Source organism: Vombatus ursinus, unplaced genomic scaffold, assembly GCF_900497805.2.
Source record: "Vombatus ursinus unplaced genomic scaffold, bare-nosed wombat genome assembly UNPS02014807.1, whole genome shotgun sequence".
NCBI lineage: Eukaryota > Metazoa > Chordata > Mammalia > Diprotodontia > Vombatidae > Vombatus > Vombatus ursinus.
The window spans coordinates 1,741,871-1,762,176 of NW_020954585.1; the positions used below are offsets into that span (position 1 = coordinate 1,741,871).

The 20,306-nt window shown below is 39.2% G+C and overlaps 1 protein-coding gene across 2 annotated transcripts in view; it reads left to right on the forward strand.

Annotated features, from left to right (window-relative positions):
• The window catches only part of LOC114051918 (platelet-derived growth factor subunit A-like), a 35,597-nt gene extending 19,512 nt beyond the window's left edge, over window positions 1-16,085 (forward strand). The window contains exons 5-7 of one of the 2 annotated variants that reach the window (XM_027874317.1): window positions 13,274-13,400; window positions 14,074-14,156; window positions 15,280-16,085. In XM_027874317.1, the coding sequence (XP_027730118.1) occupies window positions 13,274-13,400; window positions 14,074-14,129 (183 nt within the window). In that variant the 3' untranslated portion in view covers window positions 14,130-14,156; window positions 15,280-16,085. The remainder of the gene's footprint in view (window positions 1-13,273; window positions 13,401-14,073; window positions 14,157-15,279) is intronic. The other variant, XM_027874318.1, reaches the window with a different exon arrangement.
• The last annotated feature ends 4,221 nt before the right edge of the window (window positions 16,086-20,306 follow it).

The window sequence follows — 20,306 nt, forward strand, 5'->3', positions numbered from 1 at the left end:
TTATAAATGTTGGACATTGGGTTAAACTAGCATTGGGGTTACTAGGACAGTTTTCCCTTCTTCCTGTGACTCCGGGGGCACACATACTTGTAACCCATGGGACACAGCTTGAAACTTGACCTTTCTTTGGTTTTATCAAGTGGTGCAGCTGCTTCACGCTGGTGTGTATTTTAATGTGAGGTCCCTAACTCCTCTGACTTGAGTGCCTTTTGTAACCTCTACCTCCCATCCAGATGAACTACAAGTGATGGCCTAGGCATTTGCACCTGTCTCCCCTATTATTTTAGGTTTCTGTAGGTTTCTGCAGTTGCTGCAAAGGGTCTGGAAATCCATTTGTACACTAAGCATTGTTCTTTTTTTTTTTTTTTTTGGTTATGTAGTTTCTCAATCAGTTGATAATCTTAGTAAAACTACTTTGATGGAGGGCTCCTCAATTCATTGACCTTAAAATACTGTCCTCATGATTTTCAATCATTTATTAAGTGACAACTATTTGGAAGGCACTCTACCATACTAGGGAAATGGAAGTTGGGTACTATCATTTTAGATATGGAATGTCAGCCATGAAGTTGGCATGTAAACATACCTCATGGTGGCATCTGTAGTATTAACATTATGGGTTTCTGTCCTGTATCACCTTTCCAGACCTGGGATCTTGGTCCATCCTGTTAAACAAATGTAGCATGATTCCCCATGAGTTAATGGAAGAGAGGGCACAAAACTAAAAATTAATAGTGTCTCTTTCCCTTTTCTGTGATGTGCAATTTGTCCAAGACAAGTCACACAGCCTTCATTTTTTCTTTGCTTTTTTTTGACTTTCAAAGAGTTAAAATCATCCCAGATTTAAGGACTGATTCCATGGCTATTTTCTCATTCAACTCTTCCTAAGCAAATACCCCAGGGCACTATGACCTCCTTGCTTACCCTCTGTTAGCCCATCCGTAGCTGCCACCCACCCAATACTAAACAGGACCTTCTGAAGAAAACATCTGGCCCCAAACAGTCATGAGTCTTCACATAGAAGAGGACAAGAGGTCAGCAGGGAACAGGATACTTATTGTAGAGGCTGCATATTTGTTGCCCCTCTTAGTCTTTCCCAGATAGTGTCCTTATACCAGAACTCATTATACAGACTCCATATTGATTCACTGCAAATGTCAGACACTGGTGAGCTTTGATATAATGAATTGTTTTAGGCATTTCATTCAGCCTCTTTCTTGACGTTCCATATTTAGAACTGAATGCCTTTGTCTTTCTTAGCCAACCCTACCCAGGGGTCATAGGGAAGGTAGTAGGGAAGTGATGGTTAGCAGGTTGATGTGGGCTATTCCTGGAAAGCAGCTGAGGATATGATCAGGTTTAGGCATTGTGGCCAGTTCTCAAACCCCGGCCCCCCCCCCACTTTGTAAAACATTTTTTCAATAAATATAGTCTCTTGATTAAAATTCTAAAAGGCCTTTAAGAAAAAACAAACAAACAAACAAACAATAACAACCCAGCAGTGAGCTCATAGGCCTGTCAGTTCTCTAAGAACTTGTCACACTGGAAAACATGTCCAGGCATAAAGGTCAGTTCCCCCCACATTACACAAGGGGCCAGGCCAAAACTTGCTTCCTTACTGTTTATTGACAAGGTGATTATGGCTTCTAGATATGATGACTTTTAATCTTTGTTCCATTGGGAAGGCACCTGTGTCAAGGGCCCTCACTTAGAAGGGCCTCAGTTCACCCATTGACAGTTGTTTCTCCTGATTGGTAGGGGTAATGTTTGACATTTATTTATAGAATGTGGTGCCAGAAATGTGTTGCATCTCTTCCCCTGAAAGAGTCTTTGTTTTAGGCTTTCTTGATTTTCCATGACTGGGCTCTATTTAATAAGAGGGCTTGGCCAGTTCCCACTGAAGTCCAGGGGTGGAGTTGTCCACTGTGCCCACATCCTCTGACCCCTATCCATTTCTACTGCCTTGAAGAATCTCTGGGTTTTTTTTTTTTAAATTCCTTTTCTTGGTCTTTGCCCAGTCTCTATAGCTACTAGGGTTGCTGGCTGGTCAAGAATGGTGGAACAGCTTGGTAGTATAATGAATAGAATATTGGCTGTGGAGTAAGGCTCAAATCCTGCCTCAGACACTCAGACCTTGGGCAAGTAACCTTTCTGAGTCTCAGTTTCCTCATCTATAAAATGAGGGTAATAGTATCACTACCCCAGAGTTGTTATAAGAATCAAATCAGATAGTATATGTAAGGCACTAGTATTATTAGTTCTCTACCTGAATATTAGATAAAATTATGATGATGATAATGATAATTGTCATCATCTTTGTCATCATCATTGTCATCATTTCTACAAGGAATCTCAAATGGCACAGAAAGGACAAAAAAAGATCTTTCTCCAAATTGAAGTTGACTTCCCTCTCTGGTGGGTAGATTGGGAGCTAGCTGTATCTATGGCCCATCTATTTTGGTTAGATTACTTTGAATTCCAACTGCCATATCTCTTGTAGGTTTTTAGGTCCTAAGAGGGGAAGTGACTTGTACCAGAATTATACATCTCAGTGACAGAGCTGGGCCTCAGTTTCCTCTTATTATATTAAGTGGAGGTTTTAGACTAGATGATCTCTCCAATTCCTAGTCTTAGATTTTATTCTCCATCCTACACTGTATGTATCTATGCTGGCCTGCTTGTGCTTCCTTTGACATGACCTTCCATCCGCCATGCCGGAGATGGACACTCTCCTTTGGTTATCTCCTAAATTTGCAGTGCTCTGCTCCTGCAACTTGGACTTTTGGTTTTCTTGGCTATCTCCAAGACTTGGCTCAAATCCCACTTTCTTTAGGCATTCTTTCCTATTCCCTCTACCCGCTAGTAACTTGAAGCTAGTAGCTAGTGGCATGTTTACAGTGAATAAGGCCTGCTTTTTTTTCTTAACACCACAAGAGAAATGAATGATCTTTAGTTCAACTCCTGTTCCCCAACTGCCAACACCCTTATTTCCTTCCTTTCTTCCTCTCACTCTCTTCCTTCCTTCCAATCTAGATTAAGTGATTTGCCTAGGTTCATACAGCTAGTAAGTGTCTGAGGTCAGATTTGAGGTCACATTTGAACTCAGATCCTCCTGATTCAGAGGCCAGTGCTTTATCTGCTGCACCACCTAGCTGCCCCGTCACCCTTATTTCTGACTATAATCCTCTCCACTCTGAGATTGGGCGCAGTCATTGAGGAGTAATAAAATCATCGGATCATAGATTTAAAGTTGAAAGGTATATCTGATAGTCAACCTCTTGATTTTGTAGCCGAGGAAACTTTGGAGCCCCCAGTTAAATGGTTTGTCCTATGTGGCGTAGAAAGGGTTAGCATCTGTAGAATTTGAACTGAGATCCTCTGACGTCAAAACCAGCACTCTTCCTACCTCATTATGTGGGCTCCCATCTGTGGCATGTTCTGGGCTTCTTAGAAGAGCTGAGCCTTGAGTCTCAGTCTTGTACTGTAACTACTAATTATGTTTAAAAAAAAAGTAGGCCTTATTCACTGTAAACATGCCTCTCTTTAGCTTCTACCTGGAAATGAATGAAGGACAAAGCATTTATTAAATTCTTACTGTGTGTCAAGTGCTGTGATGAAGGCATCAGCAGAAAAATAGATGTAGTCCCTGTCCTTAAGACAGGGGGGAGATAACACATAAACAGTTGTGTTTGTTGTGAGTTGAGAGTTGTGACCAATAGAGTTTTTGGTAAATAAAGTGACAGGCATAGTGAGTGGAGCCATTGGGTGGTAGATTGACACACCCTTTCTAGTAGTAATGATTTGATTATGATTCTGGTATTTGAAAAAAGGGAGTTTGGTGCAGAGGGTACATGTTTAAAGGAGAGAGTCTGACTGGTGAACTGTCTGGGGTATAACGGGAAATGTGGCTGGGCTGTGTGAGATATTCACCCATCAGGATGTGTCTCAGAACAGGAGTTCTGATGTGGAAAAAGCAGACTTAAGGCCTTTGAGCTCTGGTTCAAAGGTGAAGTGCTAGGACACTCATTGAGAAGATGCCCAAATTTTCATTGAAATCCATTCAAAATTACATATCTATAGTATATCGCTGGTGGTATATAGAGCTACAGACCTTCATTAGTATACCTTAAGCAATCATGAAGCCAACAGACAAAATACATTGCATAGCATTCAGGTAGGTAAGGAGGGATGTTTAGATGAAAGCTTATAAATTAATGACCCTGCCACCCATTTGTGCTTGGAAGTCCTGTGGCTCTTTGGGAGGAGTAAGGGATAGATAGCCAGGCTCAGTTTTTTTGGTCACATTTAGAGGCTTTTCAAAGCACTGGGTCTCAAAGAATCCAACCGGTTCCTGATGATGTGTTTGCCATTTGATACATATCAAGAACTTAATTAGTGCTAAATGCATAATCATCCTGTAATATGTATTACTGAGCTTGGCATTGAAGGCTAAAAAATTGGAATTAAGGACCAAGTGATAAACATGTATATTTTTTAGAATTTTTAGGTCTAAAGGACACTCTCCACTGTGGATTCTTTGGTCCATCTCTGTTTTTGGGTGTGTCCATGTCTCTCTTCAATTCTCTTTAATATTTTCTAACAGAGCTTCTAGCAAAACAGCAGTTTTTTTTCTTTTTTAAATAATTTTTTATTGATGTCCTGTTTTATATCACCAAAATTTTCCCCAGTATCCCTTCTCCTCCCCCATCCAAAGACCTGTATAACAAATAAGATTTGTAGTTGCTTTACTACCGGTTCTAAAGTTGTAAACCAATGAAACTTTTGTCAGGGCCCTGGCATCAGAATTAACTTGAAGTTATGTTGAGCAAGCTCATTTCAACCCCATCATTATGGAGATAATGTTGGTGGGAGTGTGTGGGAGTATGGAACCTAGGCAGCAAATGGTAATTGACTATGTGTATTGGAGTTATGAGTATTTTGAACATCATACACAGATTAGCACTTTTAACACTTGAGGACTTTTTAGAACCTGAAGGGATCTTAGAGATTAGCTAATTCAACTACCTGTTTTACAGATATGGAAGGTGAGGGCCTTAAATAAGGAAAGGACTTTAACCCAAAGTCACATACTTGGATCAAGGCAGAGCTGGGTTGACAACTCCAGTTTCTTGATTGCTAGTAGGGGGTGCTCTCTGCACATCACCTCTCATTCTTGGGAAATGTTGAGTCTTTTATTGAGCGAAATTGAGAAAAACAACATTTCAGTCTAATAATCTTAAAGTCAGTTTTTTGAACAACCAGTGAGAAGCAGGTGTAAAATACCACCTAATAATACAGAACCTCATGAAAAAAGAATTGGGCATGTATGAGGGGTAGGGTTCCTGTTCGTTGTCATTTGACTCAAGGTTGCCTTCAGAGAGTTTTTGACTGGAAGATCCAGAAATTGTATCTTGGATCCAAGGCAGACACAAGGATATGAACCAGGTATGCATAAATAGAATAGAGTTCTAGAATGCTAAGAGGACATTTGTGATTCTCCAGTCCAACCTTTTTGCTTTGCAGGTAAATAACCTGAGGTTCAGGTGAAGTGACTTGTCCTCAGGGTCAGTAGTATAGTTAGTGGAAACACAAAGACCAGGAATCTGAATACAGATCGAAGCATACTATTTGCTATTTTTTTTTCTTCTGTTTTGTTTTGTTTCCTCCTATTCTGGTGTTCATCCTATTGATTCTAATTCTTCCATATAACATCATTAATGCGAAAATATGTTTAATAGGAATGTATATGTATAGCCTATATCAGATTGTGCACCATCTTGGGGAGGGAGAGGGAGAAAATTTTTAAAATTCAAAAGCTTATAGAAGTGATTGTTGATAAATCAAAATAAATTAATAAAAAAAAAAAGAAAAAAAAGAAATACAAAGACCAGGTTACAGCTGCCCTGATAATGGAAACATGGAAGTCATTGTAAGGACTGGAAGAAAAGTAGGAGATGCTCTGGTAATGAAAAAGAGATCTAGAAAACCTTTTGTCCTTGAATTTAGCATGGATTAGCATCTGGAGTTGAAGAAGATACTGGGGTGACTCCAGAGAATAGTTGTGACCTGAGCTGCTCCAACTTGGAAAATCAAGTGTTTTCAATGCCACTTCATCCTGTTTCCTATTATATATTACCAGGTGGAGGAAGAATTTTTAAACAATATGGTCTTGCTTGGTTAGACCAATATGCAGTCTTGTGGGCTCCTTGCATAAACATATATGAAGTATTAGGGGTTTTGTTTGTTTTGTTTTTAAATGGGACCTAGGAGAAGAATTTGATTTTTTTTTAAGTTTTTAGGCAATTGGGGTTAAGTGACTTGCCCAGGGTCACACAGCTAGTAAGTGGCAAGTGCTGGTCTGAGGCTGGATTTGAACTCATGTGCTCCTGACTTCAGGGCCAATGCTCTATCCACTGTGCCACCTAGCTGCCCCAGAATTTGATTTCTTAAACCAGCAGTGTCAAACTCAAATAGGATTAGGGGTTGGGGGGGAGAACATTAAACCATGCATGGCGATCTGCTGGCACATATTAATTTAAAAAACCAATGTATGTCTCTGTGATCTACTGTATTTTCATTTCTTTTGTTAATTGTTTCCCATTTACATTTTCATCTGGTTCTGGCTGAGTTGCCCATGGTGTTTGGCACCTTTGTCTTAGACCGTTGCTGCCTACAACTCCTGACCTTTAACCACTGGCCTTAAGAACAAGTTGTTCTGGGTACTGTTGTAAAAGTGTGAAGGTCATGTGCCCTTTGATGTGGGGTAAATCTATTGACCCATCTATTTTTAAATTTTGACCATCAGGACTTCAGGGAGGGGGTGTGTATGTAGAATCAGATACTCAGAAAAGAGATGGAAACATTGCTTGACCCTTTGTTGACCTTCCAGCCAAGTGGTGTTCTGTGGCCCAACCAATACTAAATCTTTTCATATGGATATCTGACAGCCTTGGAAATTGTCTTTAACTTGGGCCCTGCTGCTTCTAAGACTTGAGTGTAGCACTTTTGTTTGCAGGGCAAAAGATGAGTAGCATGGAGTTCTTGTTGATAAAAGGGGAAGTGATGGGGTGAGCTCGGTCTCTGAAACTTTTCTTGACAGGTTCAATAAGTTTGTATTGTGTGTGTGCGTGCGTGCGTGTGTGTGTATGTGTGTGTGTGTCGGGGGAGGGGAGGTGTTGTGTTCATTTTGCCCAATGGAGTGTGATGTCTGAGTTGTGTGGCTGAGAAAGAAAAGAAAAAACCACACACACAATGACAGGAATATTATGAATTCACACAGCCAATAGTAGAAAATAAATATTTACTCTTTGGAGATTTAAAAGATTTTAATCAGACAAAAATCACTTTTTTTAATACTCAGCTTCTCAGTTTTGTTTAAAAAAAATCTTATTTTTAGTGATTTCTTTTGCCTTTATATCTCATATATCTTATGTTCTGCCTTCCCTCAACTAGAGAAATATCCCTTGTAACAAAAATTAAGAAAAGTGGTCCATCAGAAGTAAACACCAACTATTTCTGAAGGTATATGCAGTATTCTACACACACACACACACACACACACACACACACACACACACTCTCTCTCTCTCTCTCTCTCTCTCTCTCTCTCTCTCTCTCACTCTCTCCCTCCTGTCTTCAATGAGTTGTGGCTGAGGTGCATTTTCTCAGCTCTTCTCCAGGTTCAAGCTTTTTGGTTTCATTTTTTCCTTACTGTTTACCAAAATGTTACAGTCACTGTATATATTTTTTCCTACTTTTGCTTATTCACAATGTAGTCAGTCATATTGTAGTCACTGGTTACATTTTTCTGCTTATTATACAATGTTTTCCTACTTCTGCTTATTTACAATGTAGTTATTGTATGTATTGTAGTCATTGTGTATATTGTTCTACTTACTATACAATGTTGTTATTGTGCATATTGTTTTCCCCTCTACATCAGTTTATGTAGGTCTTTCCATACTTCTCCGGATTCTTGATCTTCATTGTTCTGGTTTGGCAGTATATTCCATTACATTCACATATCACGGTTTGTTTAGCCATTCCTCAGTCTACCTTGTATTGTGTATTAATGCTTAAGTCTCATACTACAAAATTGATTATTGTAATAATTTTTGTTCATTTGCGGAACTGGCCTGATGCTACGAGGGTCCTGATGCTTAGCATCTTGTTCTTTCCTTCTCTAGTCATCCTTTCAGGGATATAGGGTAGAAGCAGCATGGGACACAGAGGTGGAAAGGATTTTTTAAGTTCGAATAGGCCGGGAGTGTCCTTGGGCCAGTTTTAATTGGCTTGTTGTTTGTTAAATTTCAGTGTGAGCATTTTACACCTTGGGAATTGGTACATGCTACATAGAAATTGGGGCTTGATTTATGATTTTGTTGATTGTCTAGAATTAAGGAAGTGATGAAGAAAATGTTAACAATGTAATTTAAACTTAAAAGGATGCTCTGCACACATTTTTGCCCTGGAGATCTAGCTGTTAAACATTTACCAGCACACACTAATCTAGTCCAGCCTTCTCATTTTAAAGATGAAAAAGCAGCCTCAGGAAGAAATGATTTTGCCTGAGGACACACAGATAGTAAGTGGCACAAGGAGGATTTGCATTTAGACTCCACTCTGACATTTTCCATTCTGACTCCAAATCTCACATTCTTTCTACTATACCACACTCACCTGGATGTTAAAACGGGAGTGCTAGTGTAGAAAATAGATGTAAGTAGTAATGGCCCTTGGGGGGGAGCTTAACAAGAGCAGATTGCCTGGTGAGATAGGAAGTTCTCAGTCATTGCACACCATCTCCCTCTTTAGAGTGTGAGGTCCTTGGGTAAGGACTGTTTGCCTTTCTTTGTAACCCCAGTGCATAGCACGGTTCCTGGAACATTGTGTTTGGTCATGTCTGATGCTTTGTGATCCCATTTGGGTTTTCTTGGCAGAGATATTGGAGTGGTTTGCCATTTTCTTCTCCAGCACATTTTATAGATGAAGAAACTGAGGCTAACAGGGTTAAGTGACTTGCCCAGGGTTACACAGCTTGTAAGTATGTTAAGCCATATTTGAACTCAGGAAGATGAGTCTTTCTGACTCGTAGGCCCAATTCTGTATCCACTGCGCTGCCCAGCCTGGCATATTGTAGGTACTTAATGCTAGTTGACTGATTGTCCTTTATATTGGAATTGTTCATGCAGAGGCCATAGGATTATTTGACCACAATGTAGGAGTAAAAGGTAAAGATTTGAAATAGAATACCTTAAAGGTCACTTCCAACTCAAGATGTCTGTGATTCTGAGTAATGGGCATGAAGGCCTTTTCTCTGTTTAGGTCGTTAGATACCTCCTTAACATAGCAGTCATTTCTGAATATATTCCTTTTCATATCTTTTCCCCAGTGAGCCTTTCTCACTAACAAAGGGAAATATATAGTTAATTAAAACAACCAACATGCTAGCCAACTGAATGGGTGTAAAATATTCTGTATCCATATTCACCCATTTCTACCCACAAAAGAAGGAAGGTGAATATCTGGAGGGGGCTTTTTAGATCTAGGAAATGATGCCTCTATGCCCCAGTCTTTCCTACCTTCTATCTTTAAGAAACTTTCAAAATTCTTTTTTGTTGCTTTCATCCCTATGGGTCACCAGCGTGATTTACCTTTCTACAGGCCTTGGCAGTAGGGGCATAGGGTGAAAATATAGAATTGAACAGACATATGAAAGAGTTCCTTGCCTAGCCTATTAACACACCTAGAAATGTTCTTTTTGTCCATGATCTGTTCTTTCCTCAGTCCTTGGATACAGAGACCATATGGGTTAGCAGATACAGGTACAGCCTTAGTGTGAATACATAGAAGTTGAGGTTGGATGGGAAGGAAGAAGGAGTTTTCTTGCCATGTCCCTGCTCTCCTAATTTCTTTTGGGCTCAGACTTCAAATCCAGCTCTCTGGTTTGAAGAACCAATGTTGGTCAGAGGTTGCAAAGATCACTTGGGTAGAGCTTCCCAGCGAGGGAACACAGCGCAAATATAAATATGGCACAAGAGAAAAATAACCTTATTGTAGGCTAGGGCAACATGCCTTAGGAGTGAGTGTCCATGTGAAAGTTTATTCTTAGAGAAATTTCATATAAAACGGGCTTGGTTGCCTCATAACTCCTATCTCCAAAATAGGACACAAAACAACTACCACTCCCCAAATCTTTAGTTTAGGGTCATAACATGTTTGGTTATATTACATGGCCAAATATCTTTTCACTTCTCCCTCAAAAGCCCTTTGCACCATCTCTGAGTTAACAATTAATATAGCATGTGTATGTTTACTCCATGGACATCTTGAGATGTTACAGTGGAATCTTGTTCTAGCTTTGCCTACGTGCACAAAGTGAAGTAGACAGTCTTGGCCATCCAGGTGATTCCGATCACAAATTGAGATTGTCTTAAACTTAATTGTACAATGCAAGTCATTGTGTCCATTTTCTGTTCACTGAGGAACAACTTTTTCTTTAAAAGAAAAATTCAACTGTCAATTCCTCCTTACAAGGAAGGTGGAGAAAGTCCCATAGCAAGCATTTGGAGGAATTGGAAATGATTGTCATCATCTTTTATTTTTAATTTACTTGTTTTTTTGACCCACAGAAGTCAAGTGGTTGTTCATAGGCTCATAGATATAGTAAGTCATTTAGTAAACAAAGTGCTGAGGCTACAAAGAAAGGTAAAAAGACAGAGCCTGCTTTAGGGAGCTCACAGTCTATGGGAGGGACAACATGCAAACAACTATGTACAAACAAGTTATATACAGAATAAATTGGAGATAATTGACAGAGGGAAGGCACTAGACTTAAGAGGGATTGGGAAAGGCTTTCTATACAAGATGGCATTTTAGCTGGGACTTGAAAGAAGTCAGAGAAGCCAGGAGGTAGAGATGAGTAAAGAGGGCATTCCAAGCCTGAGGAACAGCCATCAAAAATTCTCAAACTTGGAAAATAAAGTAGAATGTCTTGTTCTGAGGAACAGCTGAAAGGATCTCAGAGTATGTGGGGTATATAAGATGTAAGAATACTGGAAAGATGAGGCTGGCAGTTATTAAGAACTTTGAATGCCAAATAAGGATTTTTATATTTGATCCTGGAGGTGATAGGAAGCCACTGGAATTTATTGGGGGGTGGGGCAAGGGGAGGCAGGTGTGACATGGTTAGACCTGTAATTTGGGAAGATGATGTTGGTTGATTTGTGGAGAAACTTGTGGCAGGCAGACAACCAACAGTCTAAGTGTGAGTTGATCAGGACCTATATCAAGATGGTGGTAGCAGTGTCAGATTTAAAAAGAGAATGTATTGAAGGTATTTTGAAAGTAAAATCTGACAGCCTTGGTGACAGATTGGATATGGAGGAGTGAGAGAGAGAGAGACTGAGGAGTTCAGCCAGGATGACCCTTAGGTTGTGGACCTGGGGGCACTGGGAGGATGGTGGTACCTTTGATAGTAATAGAGAAGCTAAGGAGAGGGGAGAGTTTGTGGGGAAAGATAATGAGTTTAATGTTGAGTTTAATATTTAAGTCTATGGAATATCGAGTTTAAGATATCTATCTAATAGATGTTCTCTATCTCTCATATTTTAGAAAAGTGTACAAGTTTGGAACGAACATACCCATGAGGAAAAGGAGACAGGCCTAGCTAGAGGAGAGGGGTTTTATTATGCTACAACAAGGGATCTCCAGTTGGCCTCTCCTTATGCTTACCAACTGGATTCTTAAATTTTTTCTTTTAATGTCATTGACCCCTTTGGCAGTTAAAGCCTTTGGACTCCTGATCAAAATAATGTTTTTAAATGCATAAAATAAAATATATAAGATTAGAAACCCCCTCCAACACACACACAACACACAATTTTTTCTTTCTCATTCAAGTTTACAGACTCCTTGTTATCTCTCCGTGGGCATTAGGTTAAGAACCTGTGTACTAGAGGGAAATATGGTTAGGTTAGCATAAGAAGGTGGCCTTGAATAGCATACCAAGGGAATTTCAGTGCCCTTAATTTTTCATGTGAAAGATAATGATCTCACAGATGGCTTGGACATACCCTTGAATGAGGAAATGCTTTGCCAGATAGCAAGTGCTCTCTAGAAGTTCATTTAGTGCCATCTTGGTGCCTGGTTTTCCCAGCCTGCGAATGTGATTGTTGCAGGACCCTATTCAATATTGCATCAAGACAAGTGGACTCTGTTTAAAATCCCAGGAGATTAAGATGGCTGAATTGTTTGGCATTTGGCCTATGATCTATGATGTGCCAATATGATTTTTTTATCCCACAATTCCCTAAAGTCTTCCACTGGATTTTTTTGTACCTCAAATTCTTTGGGACAAAGAAAATAATTTTATTTTAGCACTCTCCCTGAAGGGTAATTGGAATTTTAAATGTTTTATTTCCATTTCCAGCTGCCACTTGGGGCCAATTAAGCCGATTGATTCATTCAGAACCTTCCATGGGTTGTCTCATCTAAAGATAGAGAATCCTAGTTTGGGTAGCATTATCTCAAAATGCCCTGAGTGCAGGCTCGCCCCAGATCTTAGAACCAAGGCCCTGTCTGTTCTGGATGGATGTTTCAGTCCTCTTGGGAACTGATTTCATCAGGCTGGGATTATGTGCCAGGGTCTTTGGCCTAAATTTCTGAAAACAAGCTGGAGGGGAATGTTGGGAAAACTGAAATCCTGATTTTTTTTTTCCTGTGTAGGTTATTAATGTATTTGGCCAGGTCAACAAGCCTTAGTTTGTTATTTTCATTGGCTAACTGCTTTAAATGAAAATAATATGGCATGATATACAAGTCACAGGATGTTAAATAATGTATTTGCGTAACTACCTTCAAAAAGATGCCTTCTTCCATTTTGCTGATTTTCCCTGCTGGTTCCAACCAAATGATTTCTATTCTGTTGCATCTTGCTTTTTCTTAAAGCACGTGCACACAAACCCAACTAGATCTCAAATATTTATCATGATTAGAATATTTTTGGTCTTGATTTATTTTTTCAAAGTAGTGGGGATTTTGCTGGAAGGCAGCTAGATTCTTTGGAAGTTTCAGAGGGCATCCTGTTGGATTCCATTTGGAAGTGAATGAAACTAGTTCTTCAGGAGGGCTGCATTCTGGTTGGCGCTCCATGACCAGCTAGCTCTGCACTCTTATTGAAAAACTGTTAGAGTTCATTCTTTTTCAGTATGTGACTGCTAATGACTAAAGCACCAATATGGGTCTCACTGGTATTTACTTTTTTATTTTGCAGGTGGCAAAAGTGGAATATGTTAGGAAAAAACCAAAATTAAAAGAAGTTCTAGTGAGGTTAGAAGAGCATTTGGAGTGCACCTGTATGTCATCAAATTCTAATTCAGATTATCGAGAAGAAGAAACTGGTAAGTGGCCACCTTTTTGATGTGGGTGCCTTGTACATCTTTGTTTTCTGGGGGTAGGGGTTGGGGTGTATGTTGGTGTAAGCAGCAAAATTGTTAGGATACTTGGTGAATGCTGGAATTAAGTGTGGCATATACTTTTGAGCATATATGTCATCTGGACTTTAACATAAAGATTAACTCATGAAGAAATTGGAATTGAAGATTATTTATGGTGGAGAGGTAAGGGTGTGAGAGTAGAATGGGAGTGGGTGGTGAGGTCTTATCCAGGGGTACAGCTAAAGATATGGCTGAAACCTGATTAGAACAAAGGTTTGAGATGGAAAGGTGGTTTTTTTGTTCGTTTGGTTTTTTGTTTTCCCCTTTTCTTTTAATGAAAGTTAGCTTTTCAGGATGGTAGAGATGAAGGGGAATATTTTTTCAACTTCAGGCTCCCAACTTCAGTCAGTTGAAACCTAGGTTTTTGTTGTGAGTCTTTGTTGATAAAGCAGCATGGTTTTATAATATACTCCTAAGGTCGGTTTAAAAAAAAATAGAGTACAAGGAAGTACCTTAATGCAAAAGATTATGAAGTTTTCTTTCAGAATGATAAACATCTCAAGTATTTATTACTTCAGTTTTTAAGCAAACAGCATTCCCTTAGGGCTTTTCACCCTCCTTGCCCTTATGTTAACAGGAAGGCCTAGGGAAACAGGTAAAAAACGGAAAAGAAAAAAGTTAAAACCAACCTAAGGCCCACTGGAGCTATTTGGTAATCAGGTAGGACCTATAAACTGGATACGCTGTTATCCCACAAACAATGGACAACTCAATCAAACTCTTTATCACACCAACTGAATCACTCTTCCAATCTTGACACTTGCTACCTGAAAGCTGCAGAGATTAGATATGATTGGCTCTAATCATTCTACCCTGCTGGTGTTTTCCCTTTAAGCTATCCGGAACCAATGGCCTCTTCCATCCCTTGACTCTTTGCCTTTCTTGCCTTTGTAAAGGCCCTAATTAATACTTGAGCTTCTGTGATCTGAAGTATCATTCTTCTGGCTTTTGTTTTTTGTTTTTACTGATTTGGAGGGTCAAAGCATCCTGTAACAATGCATGAAATGGATTGTAAGGTTGAAAATGGTTTCTGTTTCAAAGGACTGGGCTATATAAAAGTTGAATGTCTGGAAAAATCTCATCCTAGACCTGGGAGGATCTCTACATCCACTTTGGCCTACTTTAGAAGAAGGACTCATGGATTTAATACCCTAAATCATAGAATCCTAGAGTAAGAAAGGAGCTTTAAATATTTTGCATCCTCCTTCCCCCACCCCATGGCAGATGATTCACCAGCCCTCTTTGACAATGATTGTCTCATTGAAGACAACTAGACATGACTTTCTATGAGGATCTCAGATTTCTCCTTCTCTACTTCTAAAACATGGAGTTGAGGAGAGGATGAGAAACCTATCAAATCAAGGATCTTTTGAAACCTGTGAAGCAGGGTAGTGTCTTCATAATTCCTGTATTATAGTATCTTAAAACTTCAAGGGACTTTGGAGATCACACCAATGTCACAACCAAAAAAGACAGTTGGACCAAGTAAAATGGCTGCCATGGCTAAAGTTCATATAGAGATAGATTTGGGATGTGAATATTCCGGATCTCCTTATTCTGACTCTAGAATTTTTTTTTTTTTTACTACTTAGGAGATAATTTGGACTTCAACTTGTACAGGTCTCAGAAGCCACTAAATCCTATTAACCAACTTTCTGTGCTATTTTAATTGGGCTAATTGTTCCATTTAGAATATCTTTTGGTTGGTGATAAAGAAATAAAAAGATAACAGTAATTATTTTTTTGATCCCAAAGTTATTGTATCCTTTTCTTCCCCCAACAGATGTGAGGTGAAAATAAGCTAGAAAACCTTCTCTGGGACACGGATGTACATGGTTTGTTACATTCCTGAACCTTCTATGTATGGTGCTTCATTGACAGTATACTCTACTCGTTCTCCTCTGTGAAAAACTGTCTGAAAGAACACTTGATGAGAACAAAGAGACAATGTACATTTGTTTAATGTGACATCAAAGCAAGTATTGTAGCACTCGGTGAAACAATAAGAAGCTTCCTTGTCCAAAAAAAAAAAAAAGAAAGAAAAAAGAAAAAAACTATACAAAAACCCATACAAAAAAAAGATAAAAGGTTGACTGAATGGATGAGACGAAAAAGTCCTACAAAAATGTGACAAAAATCTAAATGAACAATGGATTTCTGTCAAGAGTGGTCAAAGGTGCTTTTTGTCAAGAAATAGGCCTGTGTTCTTGATGAAGATGGATGGACACTGATGGACTACAGGCACACACACAAAACGAAAACAACAACAACAACCAGGAATGTATCCAATGCCACGCGAACACTATAGACACAATACATCCTCGCTCCGTAGTGTTTTAAGTCTATACAAAGACCTTTTTGAGAGCCTTAAGTGGATTTTTTTTACACCATAAAGTGATTATTAAGCTTTTCTTTTTATTCTTTGCCTAGCTTTTTTTTTTTAAATCTCTTGGACTCCATTTACCAATAACACATGAAAAAGGCTGCTGTAAGTAACAGTAAGGCAGGCAGTATGATGGTATTTCTCCTAGCAGGATGCAAACTAATGAGATGTATTAAAATAAACATGGTATACCTACCTATGCATAATTTTCTAAATGTTTCTGGGTTTATATTTTTCTCCTTCCTTCCCCTCCCTTTTTAATTTAAGCCATTTGAGTAAAACAATGTGCGTAAACCAATCATAGAAACATCCATGCCAAATCCTCCCTTCCAGGCTTTTGTCAGTTGGTGACTATTCAGTGATATCTGTGTTAGCAATTTGCCATTCTTTTTACAATATATGAGATAGAAAGTTAATTTTTGACATGTTTGGCTGGGTGAAAATGTACAACTTCTTCTTGTATCTGTATTGTATAATGTTGTCACAGCAGAGAAGTGGACCTGCTGCCAATATTTGGACAGAACTTTAAAATTCTTTATTTTTGGTAAGATGTTATGCTTTGCGTGTATTCAACAGAAAATGTGTTTTTTGTAAAGGTGAAGTTTGTATTTTTATCTAAAATTAACAGTTTTATATACCTGAGAAATCCTATGTTTTCTTGAAACCATCCCCTTTTCCCTCCCTTCCCCCAAGACCCCAACCCTCATCACAACAAAACAAAAAAACTCCACCTCCAAAGGAATCCAAAAAAAAAAACCCAACAAACCCCAATATTTTATGGTCATATTTTTCTAGTAGAAGAGCCCAATCAACTTCAAATTCTGTTTCAAACCTAGCTTGCCTTGCAGTAGAAGGCTGGTTAAGATGCATATACTTCTTTCATTTACCAGTGGCGCACCGGGATTCCATTGGAGCCCTCTCTGGAGGGCTCAGCTGAACCCAATTGGCTTCAGGCCCCACCCACTGCTTTGAAAATTAAAGAGGATGTGGTCATATTTAAAATTCCAGAATCATTGGTCAGTTCAATTTGATGAAAGAAATTGGCCCAACTGTTCATTTATTGTCACACAGACCAAACATTTGGTTAGTTGACTGAGGCTCTTGTCCATCTGATGCCAAAAGCCTTTGGGAGGGAAGTGAAAACTTCAGTCAGAGGGGTTGTTTGACTGAATTTAACTTAAAAGGAAAAAAAAACCCACGTTTGAGTCAGGCTTGCTTGGACGGTATAGGCAAAAGAGTCTGATTTTATTTTCTACTTTTCTTCAGTTTATGGCCTTGGGTAGACATAGATAGTTAACTATTCTGAGTACCCTGGTGGCTCATTACGCTGCCTCATTTCTTCTTCCCTCAAACCTCCAAGTAGGTTAGGTCATGTGGCCATTTTCCTTTTAATTTTGTTTATCACATTTCACATGAAATGTCTCCTAAGAGATGGAACCTTTCTCTCTGTTGTATGTGTTAGTGAAGTAAAGGGTTTCTGTTTTTGTTTTTGTTTTTTAAAGAGGAACTTATAAAGTAGCATGTCTTTATGATAAGGCTTTCAGCCTGAATGGAATGCCTCTGAATGTGAATGAACTGAAGCTTTGAGATGTAAACACTAAGACATTGGGGTGGGATGGGGAAGGGGGGGTGGGTGGGGAGAGGCTGAGGGGAACCAACATTTGTAGCCTTTCAAATTTTGGGGAAAAGATTGAACCTGTTCTTGCCATCTCTGGCACGATCACATTTCAAGCCACAGAAAAGCAGTTTGGGAAACAGGCTGTTAATGGCAGCATGAAGTCAGAATTCAGCCTTACCCAGATGCCAGACAGATGCCTGGAGGGGTATGTTCTCTCCCCAGAGAGTGGAAACCTGAATTCTGTAGGCCACCTGTGCTTACTCTCAGCTGGGTACCATTCACAATGCTATGCCCATGAATGTATATGTCTAAAGTTTTTTTTTTAATGTGTAAAAGTGTAATTTATATATTTATGTTTCAGTGAGATGTCAATAATATTGCTCATCTCTCTCTCTTTCTCTTTTTTTGCAAGCTCTCTAATGAAAGAATTCATTTACCCATTAAAATCATGTAGCTGAAAAAGCATGGTGTGCTCTCCTCATAGGTTTTTGGGGAAAAATGTTAGAAAAACAAAGAAAGGTGCTAGAGTAAACCAGGGGCCCACTTTGTGGGGACACCCTGTGGTTCCTTTGGTGTGGCAAGGAGTTGGCTAGCTCTGTGATATATTTAGTTCCCAGAGAAAATGTTACCCGAGGCAGCCATTTGACTGGTGCCGCCATAAAGACTGTCATGGTTTCAAAGGAAGGAGAGCTACAGACTGAATGAAGGGTCTGGTAGCTCTTTCAATGACAGAGTTGGAGTCGGTGGTTAATTTCATTACTGGCTCTTACAAGGAATTAGGGGATATGGACTTTGTGTCTGAGCCTTGTGGTCCTGTGGTTGACATAAGCAAACACTGACCAGTCTTTGAATTGGCTACAGAGATGATGGCTTAAAAAAAATTCAGTGCCATTGATGCTGTTGCTGCTTCCTTTTGTTAAGGTTTTGTCTGCATTCCCAGCATTCCTTTCTAACACATCATCCCTTTGGTGATGACTTGCCTCTGTGTCTTAAACCAAGTACTGCTGGGTCCAAAGACTTCAATATTGGGAGAGGAGGCAAATAGAAAATAGCCTTAGGTTGGGGAGGGACTTCTCCAGCCAAGGGTAAAAGGGTAAGGGAGAGAAAGAGGAAGGATAGGCAGGGGGCTGGGCTAAAACTGAGATCTTGGGGATATACAACCTTGCAAGAATTCACCTTTTTGGTCATATGTATTTTGTTAAATATTTCTCACGAGGCCACAATGCCCAGGTTTACAAAGCACATAAGTAATGTCATGTGATCCTCACTACAACCCTGTGAGGTAAATGCTATTATTATCCTCGTTTTACAGGTGAAGAAATAGAGGTTTCGCCTTTCCCAGGATCACTCTAATAGTGTCTGAGGCAGGACTGAACTTAGGTCTCAGATTCCTAAGCTTAGTCACAAAAGTCATAAGTGTTAGAGTCAGAATTTGAACCCAGATCTCTAACTTAAAACCAGTGCCCTTTCCACTATACCATGCTGATGGCCTTTATGGCCTTAGGCAAGTTAGTTTCTTGTTCTTGGCTTTAGTTTTCCCCATCTGTAAAAATGTTAAATGATCCCTCTCAGTTCTAATACTCTTTGAGTCTACGAGGGATGTATATGTGTGTGTATGTGTGTGTGTGTGTGGGGGGGTATACGTATATCACTCCCTCAAGCCCCATTCTTCTCATATCACAGCATCATTTCAATAGCCTAGGTTCGTAGCTTTATAGGTAGAAAGGACCCTAGAAGTTATCTATGCCAAGATATCGATTTTATAAATTAAATAGAACTCCAGAGAACAAAAGTGATTTGCCCAAAGTTAAGTAGGTATTTAAATAGCAGAATTGAGATTTGAACCTGAGTCCTTTGACTCCATTGCCATCTCTTCTACACTCTTTATTGTGGTGTTGGACTTCATATTCAAACAGTAACCTTTTGGGGAGCCATCTGTACAAGGCACTCTTAAATGAGGGGGATAAAATGAAACATAAGATGAGTTAATGCTTTCAACAATCCAGCCTTCTTTCCACCAATACATGTCAACTCCCCATTTACGGGGTACAAAAGCAGCATATAATTGAATTCTTATAGAACTCCTGCCCTATATCCTGTAGTTTCAAAGTGGTCTGGGGACCCCTAGGGATCCCTAAGATCTCTTCAGGTGGTCTGTGAGGTAAATTTTTTTTTGTAATAAGTTGTTTAAATTTCTAATATGGTAAATTTTCATATATAGAAATATGTGTAATAATATTAAATATGTAAAAATGTATAATTATACATACATAGTATATCTATAACCATCCCCCCAAAAAGAAGCTCTTGAGGGGGCAGGGTCTTCATTAATTTAGAAGAGTGTAAAAGGGTCCTGAGATAAAGTTTGAGAACTACCACTCTGTACTGTTTACTTGTCTGAGAAAAGGAACAATCTAAACCTAAGGTACTTGGAAGTGAAAATGAGATTTAAACTGGTCCTGAACAGATTAAGACTATTTGTCTAGACTAGAAGTTCTTAATCTATTTTCACATCATTCCATGAACCCCTTTGGCAGTCTGATATAGCTTATGGACCCCTCAGAATAATGTTTTTAAATGAATAAAATAACACAAAAGATTACAAAGGAAACTATGTTGAAATTCACTTAACAAAATATTCAAAACACAAGTTTGTGGACCTCAGGTTAAGAACCCCTGGTCTAAGTAGTGAAGAGGGGAGAGGGCATTCCTGATGGGAGGAAGTCATTGTTAAGAAGCCCTGGGAAATGATGGGAGACAAAGTTGGTAGTGGAGGGGTTGAGGCAGGATTGTAGAAAATCTTGAAGGG